Genomic DNA, 17,052 nt, shown 5'->3' with positions numbered 1-17,052 from the left:
TCCTGGGTTCAAGCGATTCTCCTTGTCTCAGCCTCCCAAGTAGCTGGGATTACAGGCGTATGCCACCACACCCAGCTAATTTTTTTGTATTTGGTAGAAACAGGGTTTCACTATGCTGGCCAGGTTGGTCTCGAACTTCTGACCTTGTGATCCACCTGCCTCGGCCTCCCAAAGTGCTGAGATTACAGGTGTGAGCCACCTCGCCCAGTCAAAAACTTTCTTTTAAGGAGGTTCACAGGGCAGCCCACTGGCTCCTCCTCATAAGGGCATGGGTTGCCAAGGCTCTGGCCAGCTCTTGGAGAAGCTGTGCCCTGCCCTCACCTGACTGCCCAGGGCTTGAGACCGCAGGTAGCAGAAGGGTCAAGTTGGGAAGTTCTGTTCTAGTTCTGTTTGGGAAGAGGGTGAAAGGGTGTTGGGAGTCCCAGCTCCTCCTTCCTTCTCACCTGCCAGCCCACTGAACCCTGCAGTTCCAAGGCTTGATGTTGCCCCAGTGGGGGACGGGCACTGCACGAGGCTAGGCTGGTGAAGCTCAGATCCCAAATAGCTCAGCCCCAAGTTTCTTCCTAGGCTCCAGCCTCCACTCCTAAACCCCAAACCAGGCTCAGCCCCCAATGGGCTAGACAGGGAAGCAGAGGATTTGCCTGCTTTCTGGGAGACTTCAGGGGCATGGCTGAGATGGCCATGGTTATGAATATGGATACCTGGTCCCTGGATGCCAGGAAAGCACCAGGGAGATGAGATCTGACTTCACCTTTGGTCTGAAGGACCAGGATTGAAAGGACATTCTGGCCTGTGAGGTCCTTGGGACAAGAGCTTGGAGTACTTGTATTTTTAAAATTCCTTTCTTTCTCAAAAAGAAATTACCCTCTGTTTATTCAGAATACAAAAGGAGTATTTCCTGGCTGTAAAAACTCACAATTCAGAAAAGTGTGAATGAAGAAGCAGAACCTTCCCTAACAAAAATAGAGTTCTCGTGTGTTTGGTACTGTGAGTTTACAAGGCCTCTCCCTCCATATTAGTTCATTTAATCTGCACCATAGCTCTGCGAGGCAAAGAGAAACACATGACAATCAGCTTTGTGAGTAGGCGCTGGCCCCTAAGTGAGTCTCTCTCCACGTGTTATCTTTTTTTTTTTTTTTTTTTTTGAGACGGAGTTTCGTTCTTGTTGCCCAGGCTGGAGTGCAATGGCGCGATCTCGGCTCACCGCAACTTCCGTCTCCTGGGTTCAGGCAATTCTCCTGCCTCAGCCTCCTGAGTAGCTGGGATTACAGGCACGCTCCACCATGCCCAGCTAATTTTTTGTATTTTTAGTAGAGACGGGGTTTCACCATGTTGACCAGGATGGTCTCGATCTCTTGACCTCGTGATCCGCCCGCCTCGGCCTCCCAAAGTGCTGGGATTATAGGCTTGAGCCACCGCGCCCGGCCCTCCACGTGTTATCTTATTTGATCCTTACCACAACCCTCTGAAGCACAGCTGAGATTCTCAAACTTGAGTGAGCAACAGAACCACCTGGAAGACTTGTGAAAACAAATTCCTGGGCCCCACCCTCCAGAGTGTCTGGTTAGGAGGTAGGCCTGGGAGGGCTGAGAATTTGCATTTGGCCTCAGGTGATGCTGATGCTGCTGGCCCAGGGACCACACTTTGAGAGCCACTGATGTAGACGCCAAGACTCTCATCTTGTACCAAGGCTCAGAGAGGTCGTTACTTTCCTGAGACCCACCGACAGAAAGTGGCCTAGCAGCTATTTCCACGGAGGTGGCCTGGTTCTGAGGTCTGTACAGTTTCCGCTTCTTCCTCCCAGTTTTCTGCCTCGTCCTCCGTCCCACTATGCCTGTCTTTAGGAACTAATGCTAGCTTCCCTATGGTTTTTGTTTGTTTTTTTGTTTTGTTTTGTTTTGTTTTTCTGAGACGGCGGAGTCATGCTCTGTCGCCCAGGCTGGAGTGCAGTGGTGTAATCTGGGCTCACTGCAACCTCCGCCCCCCCAAGGTTTAAGCAATCCTCCTGCCTCAGCCTCTGGAGTAGCTGGTGTTACAGGTGTGTGCCACCACACCCGGCTAATTTTTGTATTTTTAGTAGAGGCAGGGTTTCACAGTGTTGGCAAGGCTGGTCTCAAACTCCTGACCTCGTGATCTGCCCGCCTCGGCCTCTGAAAGTGCTGGGATTACAGATGTGAGCCACCAGGCCCGGCCGCTTCCCTATGTTTTTACCCAGCTGGTGAGGCCAGCTGTGAACGCAAAAATGTAGGCATTTTGGCAGCCACAAGCCAAGAGCCTCCAGGATACGCACAAACCCCAATTCTGCAATTCAGGAAAGATGAGAAGTAACTATGAGTGGGCAGGCCACACCACATCCAGACAGACCCTGAATGTCACAGCTTCAATTAGAAGTAACTGGAACTATGGCACAGATTTAATCCAAGATGGGGGTCTGATTGCTACCCTCAGCTGAAATTCATGGGACTTGGGGATAGGGATTCAGTGTGCTGGTATGAAAAACAGGTCTGCCAGCCACAGTGGCTCACCCCTGTAATCCCAACAGTTTGGAAGCTGAGGCAGGAAGCTCATTTGAGGCCAGGAGTTCAAGACCAGCCTGGGAACATAGCAAGATCCTGTGTCTACTAAAAAATTTGAAAATCAGCCAGGCATGGTGGCACATGTCCTAGCTACTTGGGAGGCTGAGGCAGGAGGATCCCTTGAGCCCAGGAGATAGAGGCTGCAGTGAGCAGTGATTGTGCCACTGCACTCCAGCCTGGGCGACAAAGCAAAACCCTGTCTCAAGAAAAGAAAAACATATCTGGGCCAGGTTTGGTGGCTCACGCCTGTAATCTCAGAACTTTGGGAGGCCAAGGCAGGCGGATCACCTGAGGTCAGGAGCTTGAGACCAGCCTGGTCAACAGGGTGAAACCCCATCTCTACCAAAAATATAAAAATTAGCCAGGCGTGGTGTCAGGTGCCTATAATCCCAGCTACTTGGGAGGCTGAGGCAGGAGAATCACTGCAACCTGGGAGGTGGAGGTTGCAATGAGCCGAGATCGCACCATTGCACTCCATCCTGGGCAACAGAGTGAGACTCCATCTCAAAAAAGAAAAAGAAAAACATGCCTGGCCTTTTCTGGCTCTCCTAAGAGCACTCTGTGCCCCTTATTCATCTTCAGGATGGCAGCTGGAGTGTTTTGAGCTGGCCAGGCCTCTCTACCTTTGACAAAGACAAGATCCCTTGGTGAAGTCAGTCTTTCAATTGCATGGGCTCCCTGCCGTTCTGAGTTCTCCCCAGAGCTCTAACTGCAGCCTGCTTTTTATATTGCAATTCAGGTCACACAATGCCTTTATCACTGCAGAAGAATAGAAAGTAAAGAGTTTACTTCCTGGCCTCCTTCCACCTGTTCCATTTCTAGTTGTTTGGGAAGAGGGTGAAAGGGTGTCTGGAGTCCTAGGAAAGGTTCATTATGGGAACTAAATATTTCTGCAGATACAGGACAGAAGGTGGGTGGAGGTGCAGACCTGCAGGACTTCAGGGACATGAGGATGAGGCGTGCCACAGTGGAGGATCTCACCCTGATTTCCAAGGGAAATTCTTTAAGATGGACAATCTGTTGTCTGGGAGAGAAACCAAGAAGCACAGCACAAGGAAGGCCCAGCACTGCCTGGGTCACACTGGGTCCTGTCAAAGCCGAGGGCCAGGAGGGCTGACCCTCCACAACAGAGAACTGGGCAGGCTGACCTGTAAGCGGGTGTGGCCATAGCCGCAGCCAGCCCCCAGCATCCCCAGGCCAGGCCACCATCTTTCCAAAGTTTCCCAACAGGATGGAGGGGCTGGTTTCGTGGGTGCCTTGTGGGCCTATGACAGGGAGAGGTGGAGTTTGCGCACCCTCCAGGAAAAAGGCTTGTCACCCACGTTCTTCTGCCACCCCATCGCCTTTAAGACTTTCCAGATCTTGAGCAAACAGGGGTTTTCATCTATTTCTCAACCAGCTCATATCCAAGGAGCAGCAAACCACTATGTGGTATCATCAGGGATGAAACACCGTGTTCATTCTCAGCTCACATGATGTGTTCTTGGGTCTAGTTCCAACATAGTCATTCTTTGTGGTTTCTCTGTTGTTTTGAATACACTGTTTTTTTTGTTGTTGTTGTTGTTGTTGTTGTTTTTGTTTTTTTAGTTTTTTCTTGGGGAGGTACTACAAAAGCTGTCAGAGTAAGGATAAATCTCCTAGCCAGCTGGAATTTTTTAACTCTTGTATTGAATATGAAATACACACAGAAAAGTATGTAGACCATAAGGAAAGAGCTGGATGCACCTCACAAAGTGACAGCAGCATCCACACCAAGGACCTGAGCGTGCCCACAACCCCTCCTGCCTCTGTCCAGCCATCTTCATCCCCCACAGGGCACATAGTCTGATACCTTAGCAGGCTGGAGTTTGTCCTCAGTTCACATGACAACCTGACCTGCAGCTGCCCTCGGTTCAGAGCAATTGAAGCTGCAGGGCTCAGCAGGATTGATGCGGGACCGATTTCCTGCGGGGAGAGTCCATGTCACATCATCCCCAGCCTCTCTCTCGTGATGGCACCTCAGCCATGCTAAGCCCAGCAGACATTCAGCTACTGCTTCGGCACCCCAGGAGGAGTGCAGAGGGATGTCGCTGGCCCCTCTGGCAGTCAGATAGTCCTCCTGTCTCCAGGGAGGGGCCATCCATGCAGTCAGCCTGGTGACCCAGCTATGAGGAGACAGGGGTAGAGCTCCCTTTCTTTGTACTTCTAGAAGTCCTACCATAGGTGCCAGTTGGGGGGTGGCCCCTGGAGAATGACTCAGCAGTGTATGTGCATCGAAGCTGAGTTCTACACTTGAGGAAAACCAGCATGGAGCCTTTGGTTGGATTTGCCCCATTCAACGTGGCCCTTACTGCTTAGAAACCATTTCCCTCCAGCACTTATGCTGGGCCCTTTGTCTACCTGTGCAACTCTGAGCACAGGTTCCAGCTGCCAGCCAGGACCTAAGAAGGAATTTGCCTCTTGAGCTGTCTTCCATCTGTCCTCCCCTTTGCATCCCCTTCGAGGGCTGACTCCACATCACATGTGCCTGTGTCACTAATAAAAACCAGACTTGCTTTTGTGCTTACCCCATGCATGTCCATGCATCATTAGACTCTGCCCTCTGCTTCCTCAGCAAAGAGCAGCTCTAATTGTGTGGGGCAGGAGGGACAGAGGGCTGGCCACAGCTGGTGGTCAGGAAGAAATGCCTCTGGACCAGTCAATACAGCTGCACTGAGAAGCCCACCCTTGGGGAACACCACGTCATGATGAAGGGGCAGTTCAGATTTTCTTCCAGCCAGGCGCAGTGGCTCACAACTGTAATCCCAGCACTTTGGGAGGCCGAGGGGGGTGGATCATCTGGTCAGGAGTTCAAGGCCAGCCTGGCCAACATGGTGAAACCCCATCTCTACTAAAAATATAAAAATTAGCTGGGCATGGTGGTGCATGCCTGTAATCCCAGCTACTTGTCAAGATGAGGCAGGAGAATCGCTGGACCCAGTAAGCAGAGGGTACAGTGAGCCGAGATCAAGCCACAGCAGTCCAGCCTGAGCGAGAGTGAGACTCCAAAAAAAAAAGATTTTCTTGACACAGTGTCTCTCTATTCCCTGTCACTATCTCATTCTGCCCAGGAGGGCTATAACAGAGACAGAGGACCCCACGGAGATAGGATTTGTGTTTCTGTCATGACTGAGAGGCCAGCAGAAGAGATGGGGCAAGTTTCCTCTGATCTGGCTAAACAGATCTTGGGAACCATTGGTCAGTGATTCTCTGATAAGACTGCACCTAAGAATTACTTGGGGAGTGCGTTAAAAACACAGGTTTTTCAGGTTCCCTCCCTTTCCCAGGTTCAGGTCAAGGCCCAGAAATCTGCATTTTGGGGAAGCATTCCAGGTGATCCTGATGTGGGTGACCCCAAGCTGTAGTCTGAGAAACACTGGTCTAAACAACCCCTCCCCCAAGTTATAGATGGGGAAAGCGAGGTCCCGGCGCTGAAATGCCTCACTGGGGATTGCACGGAAGAAAGCCCAGAACCCAAGGGCCACCTTCTGTCCATGTCTGTCACCTCTTACACGCGGAACCTGCCCAAGCGGCCCTGTGGCCCAGAATCTGCAATTCTCACTTTGTAAGGTCTCTTGTCCTAGCCTTGCCTTCCCCTCACTGCCACTACTGTAAACCGGGTGTGAAGACGCCGAATGGGGGTTCTTCGCGGGCTGAACCCCTTCCTGCGTCCCTCCCATCCTTCCCCTCCACCCCCTGCCACCAAGTAACTCTTCCTGAAACACAGCCTTACTCCTTTCCCTGCCCCTCTAGGAGCAGGACAAACTGGGAAAGGCCTGCCCTTCCCGCCCACACCTCCCATTTGACCCAACCTATCTCCTTGACCTTAGAGCCCGTGACGTCCCTATAAACCCTTCTCCACATGCTTTCCTCAAACACCACCTTGCTCTTTCTTGCTTCCGCTCATGTGACACCATCATCACCTTGGCCAACAGCACCTCCTCCCCCTTCACTGACTCTCCCTCCTCTTCCAAGGCCCAGGTTAAAAGCCTCTTCCTCCAGGAGGCCTTCCCTGACCATCTAGCCCTAGCACACACATCCTCCTTTGAGCACTCAGCGCTCTGAAGCATTGGTTTATGATGTTATTATTACCTCTCATGTTCTGCTTTGAACTGTGAGCTTTAAGTAATTCCCAGCTATGGACCACAGCCTACCCTTCTATTAACCACACACTTAGCAATGTGCTGCGCACATAATGAGTGCATAAGGAATGTTAGCAGGAACGGAGCCATTCGGTGCCAGGGCTGAGGGGACCTTGACCTGCAGGTAGCTGGTTGGTCAGGTCAGCGACTTTTCTAGGCATCTTGGGCTGGTGAGCCTGCAAAGGCTGACCTTTGCAAATTGGCATCAGATCTTTCTCTGGATGGCGATTCCACTGCAGTAATCACCTTCCTGCCCGCCCCCACCCACAGCCATTACAGCCCACGACTTCAACTTTGGCCACCTCCCTGCTTGCTTAAAATGCCTCCTGGGCCAGCGAGTCAGTTCCACCCTTCCGCTACCAAAACAATTGATGTTGTGCATCTTCTGTGGCTGCACCCCAACAAGACGTTACCAACATTCCCGCACTTGCCAGGGGACTTGGGTGCCCGGCCTGCCATATCCATTCCAGCCAATGACTGATTTCTAATTCACTGCGACTCTCCAGCTAAGCAGATTTCCAGCTGCTTATCTTGCAGGCCTGTCAGACGGTGCAAACAAGCTCTTGAGACAGTCCCACAGGTAGCCCAGACAAGAAGCACACTGGGTGTTCCTCTTGCTCCATTTAAGACAAGCATCCCTCTTTTACTAAGGACTGGCCCACACCTCTGCATCCATCGCTAGCTTACCATCATGGCAACAAGAAGTTAATTTGAGACACACTGACAGCTTAAGTTCTGGGACCTGAGCCAAACTTTCAGAAAGGAGCCCTTTCTTCTTTGTTTGCTGTAGGACACGTGTCCTGTGAGGGAGAAGGGCTCTCTCCTGCCCAGGACCCTTGCAGTGGGGCACGTTACTTCCGAATCTTGGAGGTTTGGTAGAAATCCTTGCAGGAATCAAGTCTTAACGCTATGATTCACAGTTCTAGTGCCCAGAGCAGGCTCGCCTGCTTGGAGAAAGTGCAGTGAGCAACTCAAGTCGATGTGACGTGTTCTTGGGAGATGCCTTTTGTCCTCTCTTTCTACAATACCAAACTGTTCTTCTGACCCCTCAATATAACCTCCACAGAGCATGAATTTTCTGTTTTTCTCATTAAGTACAACCATTTCTTTTTTCTTTTAAACAAAAAGTATTTAAAATCTCTACTTACCAAAATAGGTCCACTTGGAACCTATAAAGAACAAAACACAGTAAGTAAGTACAATAGAACCAGATGAATAAGGGAAGAGACTACAGATTTTATTTTGATATGAGTGAAACTGAAAAGGAGGTCGATGCCCAGAAATGGAAACTTCTCTGAGTCTGCATCAGAGCAACAGCTTCTCAAGAAAACTGTGCTCTGGACAGAGGCACAGGGGCTCATGGAAACCAGAGGGGGCTTCTTGAGTAGGCACCTTCCAGACTCCTTAGAGAAGCCAAGCTTTATTATCTGGACAGGTAATAATTTCATGTGGCTCAAAACCCAAAAGCCATCAAAGGGTATATACAGCAAAAGCTCCCTGTTTCCATTAGACAATGAGGTTAGCTGATGATGGGGCCTTTCATGGCATGGCTACACATACGTATGTATTGATCCCTCTTTCTCCTTACACAAACATTGGCATACTGGAAACAGTTCTGTGTCTTGCTTTTTCCCACTTAACATTTTCTCCTTCCTTCCTTCCTTCCTTCCTCCCTTCCCTCCTTTCTTTCCTCTTTCTTTTTCTCTCTTGCTCTCTCTCTTTCTCTCCCTCCCTTCCTCCCTCTCTTCTTTCCTTCCTTTCCTTTTCTTTCTCTTTTTTTCATTCTTTTTGTGAGACAGGGTCTCACTCTGTCACCCAGACTGGAGTGCGGTGACTTGATCTCAGCTCACAGCAGCCTCTGCCTCCTGGGTTCAAGCCATCCTCCCACCTCAATCTTCCTAGTAGGCTGGGACTACAGGCACACACCACCACACTGGCTAATTTTATATTTTTCATAGAGATGGGGTTTTGCCATGTTGCCCAGGCTGATCTCAAACTCCTGGGCTCAAGCGATCTACCCACCCCAGCCTCCCAAAGGGCTAGGATTACAGGCGTGAGCCATATCGCCCAGCTGGGAAAAAGTTTCTCTTTGAGGAAGCTGCTACCCACATCTGAGTTAGAATTCCAGGGGCAGTAGAACTGTATAGGCAAAGTTCTGCCAGAAAGAGAACAAAAGTTACCTACTTCTTCTCACTCCACACCCTTCATGCACAAAGGTTCTTCATTCCTATGTCAAAAAGGTCTTTTTCACAAGTGCAGAGCTGTGCTCTTGTGCCCCTGCCTGCCGGCCTTCCTCTTCACTTGTGAGGAAGGGACCCTGAGTAGAGCAGTATCCCTCTACGCTTCTCAGGGGTCTCATCCAATGAGGGGACTGTGCAACCCCTAAATCCCTCCCTCCCGGCTTCTCCCAGGGTCTCGGTGGTACTTGGCCCACAAGGGTACAGGTGGAAAAGCGTACCCATGTGGGGAAGCACCTCACATCCCCTTTCTCTCGTGGGAATTAGTTTGCAGTAAAACATCTGACAAGCAATCTGGTCACTTATCACTCCTGGCTGTTTCTTACCCAAGCAAATTGTGTTTTTTAAAAGTTAAAAATCAACTTGGCCTTTTTTTAAAGCTAGTTTAATCTCATAGTTTTTGTTATTTCTTCCATTTCTTTGCCTCAGGGTTTGTAATTAATTTTGTTTTTAATTTTCAAATGTAATTGGTAATTTTTATCAAAGTACACTTGTACATGGTTTAAAAAGTCAGATGGTTCTACAAGGCTGTTTAACAAAAACCTCAGCTCATTCCCTAACCATGCAATGTTCCCTAGAGCAACCATTCGGATCTTTTTCTTTTCTTTTCTTTCTTTTTTTCTTTTCTGAGAAGGAGTCTCGCTCTGTCATCCAGGCTGGAGTGCGGTGGCACAATCTCAACTCACAGCAACCTCTGCCTCCTGGGTTCAAGCGATTCTCCTGCCTCAACTTCCTAAGTAGCTGGGACTACAGGCATGTGCCACTATGCCCGGCTAATTTTTTGTATTTTTAGTAGAGACGGGGTTTCACTGTGTTAGCCAGGATGGTCTTGAATTCCTGACATCGTAATCCGCCATCCTCGGCCTCCTAAAGTGCTGGGGTTACAGGCATGAGTCACCACACCCGGCCCACTTCGGATCTTTTTAAAATGATTCTTTTGATATTATCTCCAGATCTCTATAGAACGTGCTAATATTGTTCCACTTTGACTGTTTCAGGTTTAGGCGTTATTTATTGACATCCCACTCCAGAAGAGAAGGGTTTAGATCTCTTTCTTATACTCATAGCCCATCTCCTCCTTTTATAGGAGAGGAATGTCCACCAAGGTGAAGTGTCCTGTCCAATGTCACATTCCCACTAAGAGGAGTCCCACCACATTTACCATTAATTTACCATTAGCGCCGTGAACTTTGGGAATCTCAAGTCTCCACAGTCATTGGAGTAGTTAGGTGGGGAAATCCAGATCCCCTAGAGTATCTGATGAGTATTATGGACCTCTCTCCGTAAAAATTTCCCTAAGCTTAGACACAAAATTTCATGTACAATTCATTTTAGAAGGTCCACAGACCCCCCTGAAACCAGCTATGGGCCCATTGGGAGTTGAGGGTCCCAAGATCAACCTCCCTTGAATTTGTAGCTGGATGAAAACATTCAGAACCATGGGGAAACCAAACTTGTTTACTGCCACCCATTGCTGAAACAACAGTGAAAAAAAAAAAATAAAGAAGGCATTGCTTTAGAACCTCTTCTGGGCATTTTCCTTCAGTCTTTTGTGGAAGGGGTTCACTATTAAGATGTCACCACGGACTTTAGGGATATAACAAGCCAGATCATTGCCTGGTATTGGGCAGAGCAGTTGGAGGCCCAGGATGTAAAATTTCACAAGTAATAGAAGAGCTCACCCTTACTTTTCCCCTGAGGAGGCACAGGCCACTCCAGTGATCCTGGAGGCCACTAGAAATATATCTGCTGCCCGAGCACCGGGGCCTGCCAGCAGTTTGCATTGCACCTGCTCCCGTTCAAATCATAGCCTTACACCCTATGTCTTCTGCTACCCTCCCCAGAGCGTGCTAATCGAGGTTTTTCCCCATTGTTGGAGCTCTCATCCTCAGAGGAGGCCTCAGCATCACACTCCAGAAAGCTCGGGGCTAAAGTCATAGAGTGGACATCTGGGACTGCAAGGCCTCGGTGGTGACACAGGATTGGGACTCGCTGAAAGGCAGCAGCCTCCAGAGCAACATTTCCTGCCCTTCTCTCTGTGAGTGAGCTGGCTCGGGGCTCCAGGCTTGGCGCTTTGGGTATAAACGGCAGTTTCTGGAGGGGCTCAGGAGCCAGAGGGCTGGGAAGAAGTGGCATTGTAAAACGAAGGTGAGGTTAGCGAGTCAAAGGGATTCATTGGGTGAGGATCAGGGCCCCAGCTCATATCTGACCTCAGGGAGACTCTCTAAAAGTGTGTGTGTGTGTGTGTGTGTGTAAAAGCATGCTTTATTCAGGAATAGTACCCCCTGGTTCCCCACCAGAAGTCTTAAGAACAGAAGTCTTAACGGAATTAAACTGATTCCACAGGCAAAGCCAGGCCAAGGCCTTGGTGGTGTCCAGAGGGAGCAGGCCCCTCCTGGAGGGAAACAGTTTCCTTCCAAGGAAAGTTATCTGTTCCATCAGGGAAGCCTGTTAGAACCTGCAGACCCAGCTGGCACTGGGCAGGGAGGTTCCCCTGGAGGGAATGCCTGGAGAAAATGGTATTTATTAAGATCCATGTCAGAGGTTCTGGGCCCTGCCTGCTTCCTGTGCTGGATGCTAGAACTTTCCCTGAGTAACCATCACCTGGGTAGCCCGAGACTGCCTGGTTCTGCACACCAGGTTTGGGCAGGGCAAGCTCTGCAGAATTCAGCGAAATGCCGTCCAAAGCCATAGTGACTAAGAATTCGAAGGGTGTCTCTAGAAGACACTTGGCTTCAGCTTATTATGCTCCCTCCCGGGCCCCTGACATTGTTCTTGAACATTCTCCAGTGCTTGAAGTTTAAATGCGCCAGGCAGAGGGCAGACCACACTTTGACCTCCGTTACTCAGCTGAACTCCTCTCCACCCCCAACCTTGGGTTCATATTGACATTCTACACCTCAGTGATTTTTGCTTTGACCTGTCCTCTAAGGCAGTTAAAGACCCAAGGAATCTGCATGAGAACTTACAGAATAAAAGCTGTGTTCTTAGAACCCACAGGTAGGCAGGCTGCTTCCTCAGAGGTGAAAGTGGAGTTTTGACTGCAAGCTTCCCCCACCCCAACTTGGAGAATTGGGAGCAATGAGGAGGAGGGAAAGGGAGAGGGGGTTGAGAGGAGGGAAAGTAGGGAAGAAAGGAAGGGGAGGAAGGGAGGGACAGGACAGGCAGGAAAAGAGAAGGGAGCGGGAGCTGCCCGAGTGAGGGGAGCAACCAGTCATAGGAAAGAGGGACAACTAAGGGCTGGTTCTCGCTTTTGTCTTGGCATAGCTTAGGACTAAAGAGATTTCCAGAGAAACTTCAGTCTCAGTGCAGCTTTCATAAAAGGAGAATGCATGTAAAGTTTGTGGTTTTAAAACTTGCTTTTCACTTTACATCACTCCCACCTACCTTCTGTTTCTCCCTGACCAGATGAGGGAGATAATATCAAGCATATCATTCCAGCTAGTCCACTGGAATTTAATTAAGAGTTATCCACAGCCTGGCTCCTCTGCCCCTTCCCAGGGGCACTGTGACCCCCAAGAAAGGAGGCTCAGAGCTTTTATGCTACTCACCAGGTCACATTTCCCACCACCAGTGCCTAGCCAGAGAGAATCCATTTTCCGCCATTAAAATCACTTTCAGTTCAAAATCACTTTCTTATTCCAAAACATTTACGAGCCAGCCTTGGCTGCACACATGTTAACTCACTGGCCCCATGTGAACCCACAGTTTAGGTCCCCCCTGCCACCTCTTCCTGCCACCCCACTCAGCCTCTAGCTTCCAGCCCCTCAGCCTCCAGCCCTTTGGGATTTAGTGTTCTAATTACAATCAGAAATAAGGTGTGTATGTGTGTGTGTGTGCGTGCGCACACATGTACATTAAGCATAGTAGAGCCCGCCTGGAGAAAACCAATGATTAAGAATGAGATGCATCATCCCTTTGACTTGTAGGTAAGACTTAATGGTAAAGATCCTCCAAAGAAAAGCGCCTATCCACCGTCTGCGAGTTCTGCACTGGGACACAGGAAACCTTTCTCTGTGCTTCCCCTACTCAGAATGCCGCAGTAACCCTTCTACTTTTCTGCACGTGGATGGGGAACACTGTTTTAAATCTTGGCTTGGCGTCTCTTTCCTGGTTAGCAAGTTCCCAAGCCACATCTTCAGAGCTGGCGTTGCTCGGGAGTACACGCAAACACTTTAACCCCAAATCTGCGCCACGCGCCACTAGAAAGCAACGTGCTTCCCGCAAAGGAAGAGCGGAGCATCCTTTCTTGAGAATGTGCTATTTGATACCACCCCTTCCCAGCGCCCCCCAGCAATGATTTTACTTTATCATTGAAGAGCCTTTAGTCCAGGGGCGGCTGAGCGCTCAGGAGTGTCAGGAAAGAAGCAGGCGGAAACTTTACCGTTCACGGGGGCTGGGCTGGAAGGCTGTTCCTTTAAGATCACCAGCAGAAGCACGGCCGCCGCCGCGTGCAGGCTGCTCCGGGGCATCTTCGCGGGCTCCTGCGGGGCGGGCTCCTGCTGTCCCGGGGGCTCCCAGGGGCGGCTCGTGCTCTGGCAGCACACCAGGACCGCGTGCGCGCAGCCCGTGTGCCTTGGCTAGCACGTCCGCTCTTCGCGCTCCTGTCTCCCCTCCCCGGGGCTGCTTTTATGGAGCAACTCAGCCCCAAACACATGATGTCATCATGCGGGGGGTGAGGTGGGAGGGGAGAACGCCCTGCCCACCGGAGGGCTGGCGCCCCAGATCCTAGGTGAGTTGTAGCCACCACTTCAGCCGCGTTCTGCGGGTCCTCGGCGCTCCTCCGGGCCAGGGCTGACCTCGGAACCCAGTTCCGCCAGGAGCTGTTGACAGGCGTGGGTGAGATCCGCCTGCCTCGCCTCTGGAAGTGTGCTTCTAGGGATCCCTTCAGTGGCATGCCCTTGCTCTGTCACTGGTCCTGTAACAGCCCAACGAGTTCACCTTGCCCGCTGCTTAGACAGAGCCCATTAATCAAGGCAGGGTGCAATGGAGAAAGTAATTACGCAGAGCCTGCTGTGCCAGAGGCCGGAGGTTTTCGTTTGTTTGCTTGCTCGCCTGCTTGTTTGAGACGGAGTCTCGCTCTGTCGCCAGGCTGGAGTGAAGTGACACAGCTCACTGCAACCTCCGCCTCCCGGGTTCAAGCGATTCTCCTACCTCGGGAGAGTAGCTGGGATTACAGGCGCACATGCTAATTTTTCTATTTTTAGTAAAGACGGTGTTTCACCATATTGGCCAGGATGGTCTGGAACTCCTGACCTCAAGTGATCCACCCACTTTGGCCTCCTAAACTGCTGGGATTCCAGTACTCAAATCAGTCTCCCCAAGCATTCCAGGAGCATTTGTTTGTTTGTGTGTTTTGTTTTGTTTTTGAGACAGAGTCTTGCTCTGTTGCCAGGCTGAAATGCAATGGCACAATCTCTGCTCACTGCAACCTCTGCCACCCAGGTTAAAGTGATTCTTCTGCCTCAGCCTCCTAAGCAGCTAGGACTACAGGCATTCACCACCACACCCTGCTAAGTTTTTGTATTTTTAGTAGAGGCAGTGTTTCACCATGTTGGCCAAGATGGTCCCGATCTCTTGACCTCATGATCTGCCCGCCTCGGCCTCCCAAAGAGCTGGGATTACAGGCATGAGTCGCATCGCCCAGCCTCCAGGAGTTAAAGATAATTTGGCGGGTAGGGACTTGGGATGTGGGGAGTGCTGATAGGTCACGTTGGAGATAGAATCATAGAGGGGTTGAAGTAAGCTTTTATTGCAGTCTTCTGTTCCTGGGTGGGATCACAGAACTGGTTGAGCCAGATCATACATGGTCTGAGTGGTGTCAGCTGATCCATCCAGTGCAGGGTCTGCAAAATATGATCTTAGGTTTTATAGTAGTGATGTTATCCCCAGGAGCAATTTGGGGAGGTTCAGCATCTTGCAGCCAGAAGCTGCATGTCCCCTAAACGATAATTTCTAATTTCATAGCTAATTGGTTAGTCTTACATAGGCATACTGGTCCCCAGGCAAGAAGGGGGTCTTTTAGAGAAAGGGCTATTATTGATTTTGTTTCCAAGTCAAACCATAAACTGAATTCCTTCCCAAGGTGAGTTTTGCCTATGCCCAGGAATGAATAAAGACAGCGTAAAGGTTAGAAGCAAGACTGAGTCGTTTAGATCTGATCTTTGTCACTGTCATAATTTCCTCAGTTCTAATTTTTGCAAAGGCTGTTTCAGCCCTACTCAGAACCCCCCAAGTACAGTGCCATTTGGGCAAAAGCCACCTTCAAGTTTTGTGTGTGTGTGTGTGTGTGTGTGTGTGTGCGCGCGTGTGTGCGAGCGCATGCCTGTCTGGACTGGCCACAGACTAAGGAACTGGACAAGACAGCTGCGTTCACATGAGTTTCCGCCAACTGCTCAGAACATCCTGATTAGGTTCTTACCTTCCAATTTTAGATGCAGAGAGATTAACTGAGAATAGGACAGCACAGTGGGGTACACATGAAGAGCTTACTACAATTCCCCCTGGTAACTGATAAGTAGATGGGACTCATGCTAGTTCATTACATCATTCTGTCCTCACTAGAAAGCTGGGGGAGAGGGTCCCTCTTCTGGGATGGCAGCAGAAGAAAGGGACTTACATAATTTACTGACTACCTGTTGTGTATCAGGTACTTTTTTGGGGGCTCAGAACACAATACCCCAAAGTACGGCACCTTGGTGTGCTAAGTACTTTAAACTGAAGGAAACTGAAAAGGCCTCAGAAACAAGGTCTCTCTGACCTTCTCCCATCCTCCTATCTCCTGCCGCTCCCATTAAGTGAGTCATAGAAACCAGAATTCCTCTTCCCCAGGCAGGTCATAGAAATTAGAGCCCCTCTTCTGCACAGCAAGCCAGAAAACCTAGAAAGGTCACTCTCTCCCCTCTCCCTTCTCCCTTAAGGAGCCTCATTCAAGAGGGGCCCTGCCTCATACCCGGGAGAAAGCAGTTCTACACAGAGAGTCCGAGAAGAATCTGAACAGACAGGATTTGCTGGATTCCCCCTCAATCTAATTGATATCATACCCTCCTGTTCAATCACATTTCTATACGGCCATCCATATTCTTCATCAAACCTAAGCAGAAAGAGTTCTCTGCAAGTCTTTGCATCTTCATTTCTGAAGTCTCTTGTGTCACGTAAAACTGAGATAAATACATTCATTGTGCTTTTCTCTTGTTAGCCTGTCTTTTGTTATTTGAGTGTCAGCTGTGACCTTTCTGATGGGAGAGGAAAGGGATCCCAGCTTTCCGCCCTGCAGGCTCTACTAGACCTTGTGTATCTTGGTCTGGACCAGTGTCCAAGCTCTGTTTCCAGTGCACGTTATCATCACCTGTTGCTCACCTCTGCCCACTTTTCTCACATGTCTGAATGCTTTGAAATGTGTGCTCCATCTGGTCATATACATGTGCTTCTGATGCGTTTTATATTCAACCCATGTCCAATTGTTAAGTCAAAGGTCTTGTTGACCTGCTACGCTTTATACCTCCTACATCTTCCCACTGCTGTTACCACCACTGTAGTCATTCGTGCTTCTGGCTTCCCTGGGCCCTCCATGTGTCTCTGCATGGCTGCAGGTGCCAGGCTCAGTTTCCTTCCCCCTCTGTGATCTTACCTGCTGCTGCCTATGCGCACTGCTCAGACCACACGAGCTGCTGCAGGGTGTCCGTCCCAGCCCTGGTACAGGACCCCGGGTTTGTGACCTGGCCCATCATGCCCTCTTCTCTTGGCCACAGCAGCCAGACAGGCCCTCTCTGATCTCACGTTTGTGCTGACCCTCAGCCTGTGCACCCTCTCAGGCCAGCTTTAGTGACCAATGAAGCCCCTTATCCATGGTGGGTTTGAAGGGATGGAGTAGATTTTCCTCCAAGAGCCATCGGGAAGCAGATACCACCCACATTTCAAGCGGTGTTCCTGCTCTGTCCCTACCAGCTCACCTACTGTGTGGGTTAATAAAGGGCTTAGAAGTCTCCTTAAGAAAGTTGTTACAAAAACAATCTTGTTACAACCGCTCCAGACCACAGTAGGCTTAGGGATAATCTCTTCTGCCTGATAGAGAGCCTC

At 50.0% G+C, this 17,052-nt stretch overlaps 1 protein-coding gene across 3 annotated transcripts in view; it reads right to left on the bottom strand.

The window, feature by feature from the left end:
- CA12 (carbonic anhydrase 12) overlaps window positions 1-14,067 on the bottom strand; it is a 61,115-nt gene extending 47,048 nt beyond the window's left edge. For all 3 annotated transcript variants that reach the window (XM_032297216.1, XM_032297218.1, XM_032297219.1), the window contains exons 1-2: window positions 13,358-14,067; window positions 7,885-7,905 (exon numbers count right to left, since the gene is read on the bottom strand). In XM_032297216.1, the coding sequence (XP_032153107.1) occupies window positions 7,885-7,905; window positions 13,358-13,445 (109 nt within the window). In that variant the 5' untranslated portion in view covers window positions 13,446-14,067. The remainder of the gene's footprint in view (window positions 1-7,884; window positions 7,906-13,357) is intronic.
- Window positions 14,068-17,052: the final 2,985 nt, after the last annotated feature.

This window comes from Sapajus apella, unplaced genomic scaffold (genome assembly GCF_009761245.1).
Source record: "Sapajus apella isolate SASKATOON/1434 unplaced genomic scaffold, GSC_monkey_1.0 scaffold37, whole genome shotgun sequence".
NCBI lineage: Eukaryota > Metazoa > Chordata > Mammalia > Primates > Cebidae > Sapajus > Sapajus apella.
The sequence above is the reverse complement of the archived record's forward strand: the minus strand, read 5'-3'. Positions and strand labels throughout refer to the sequence as shown.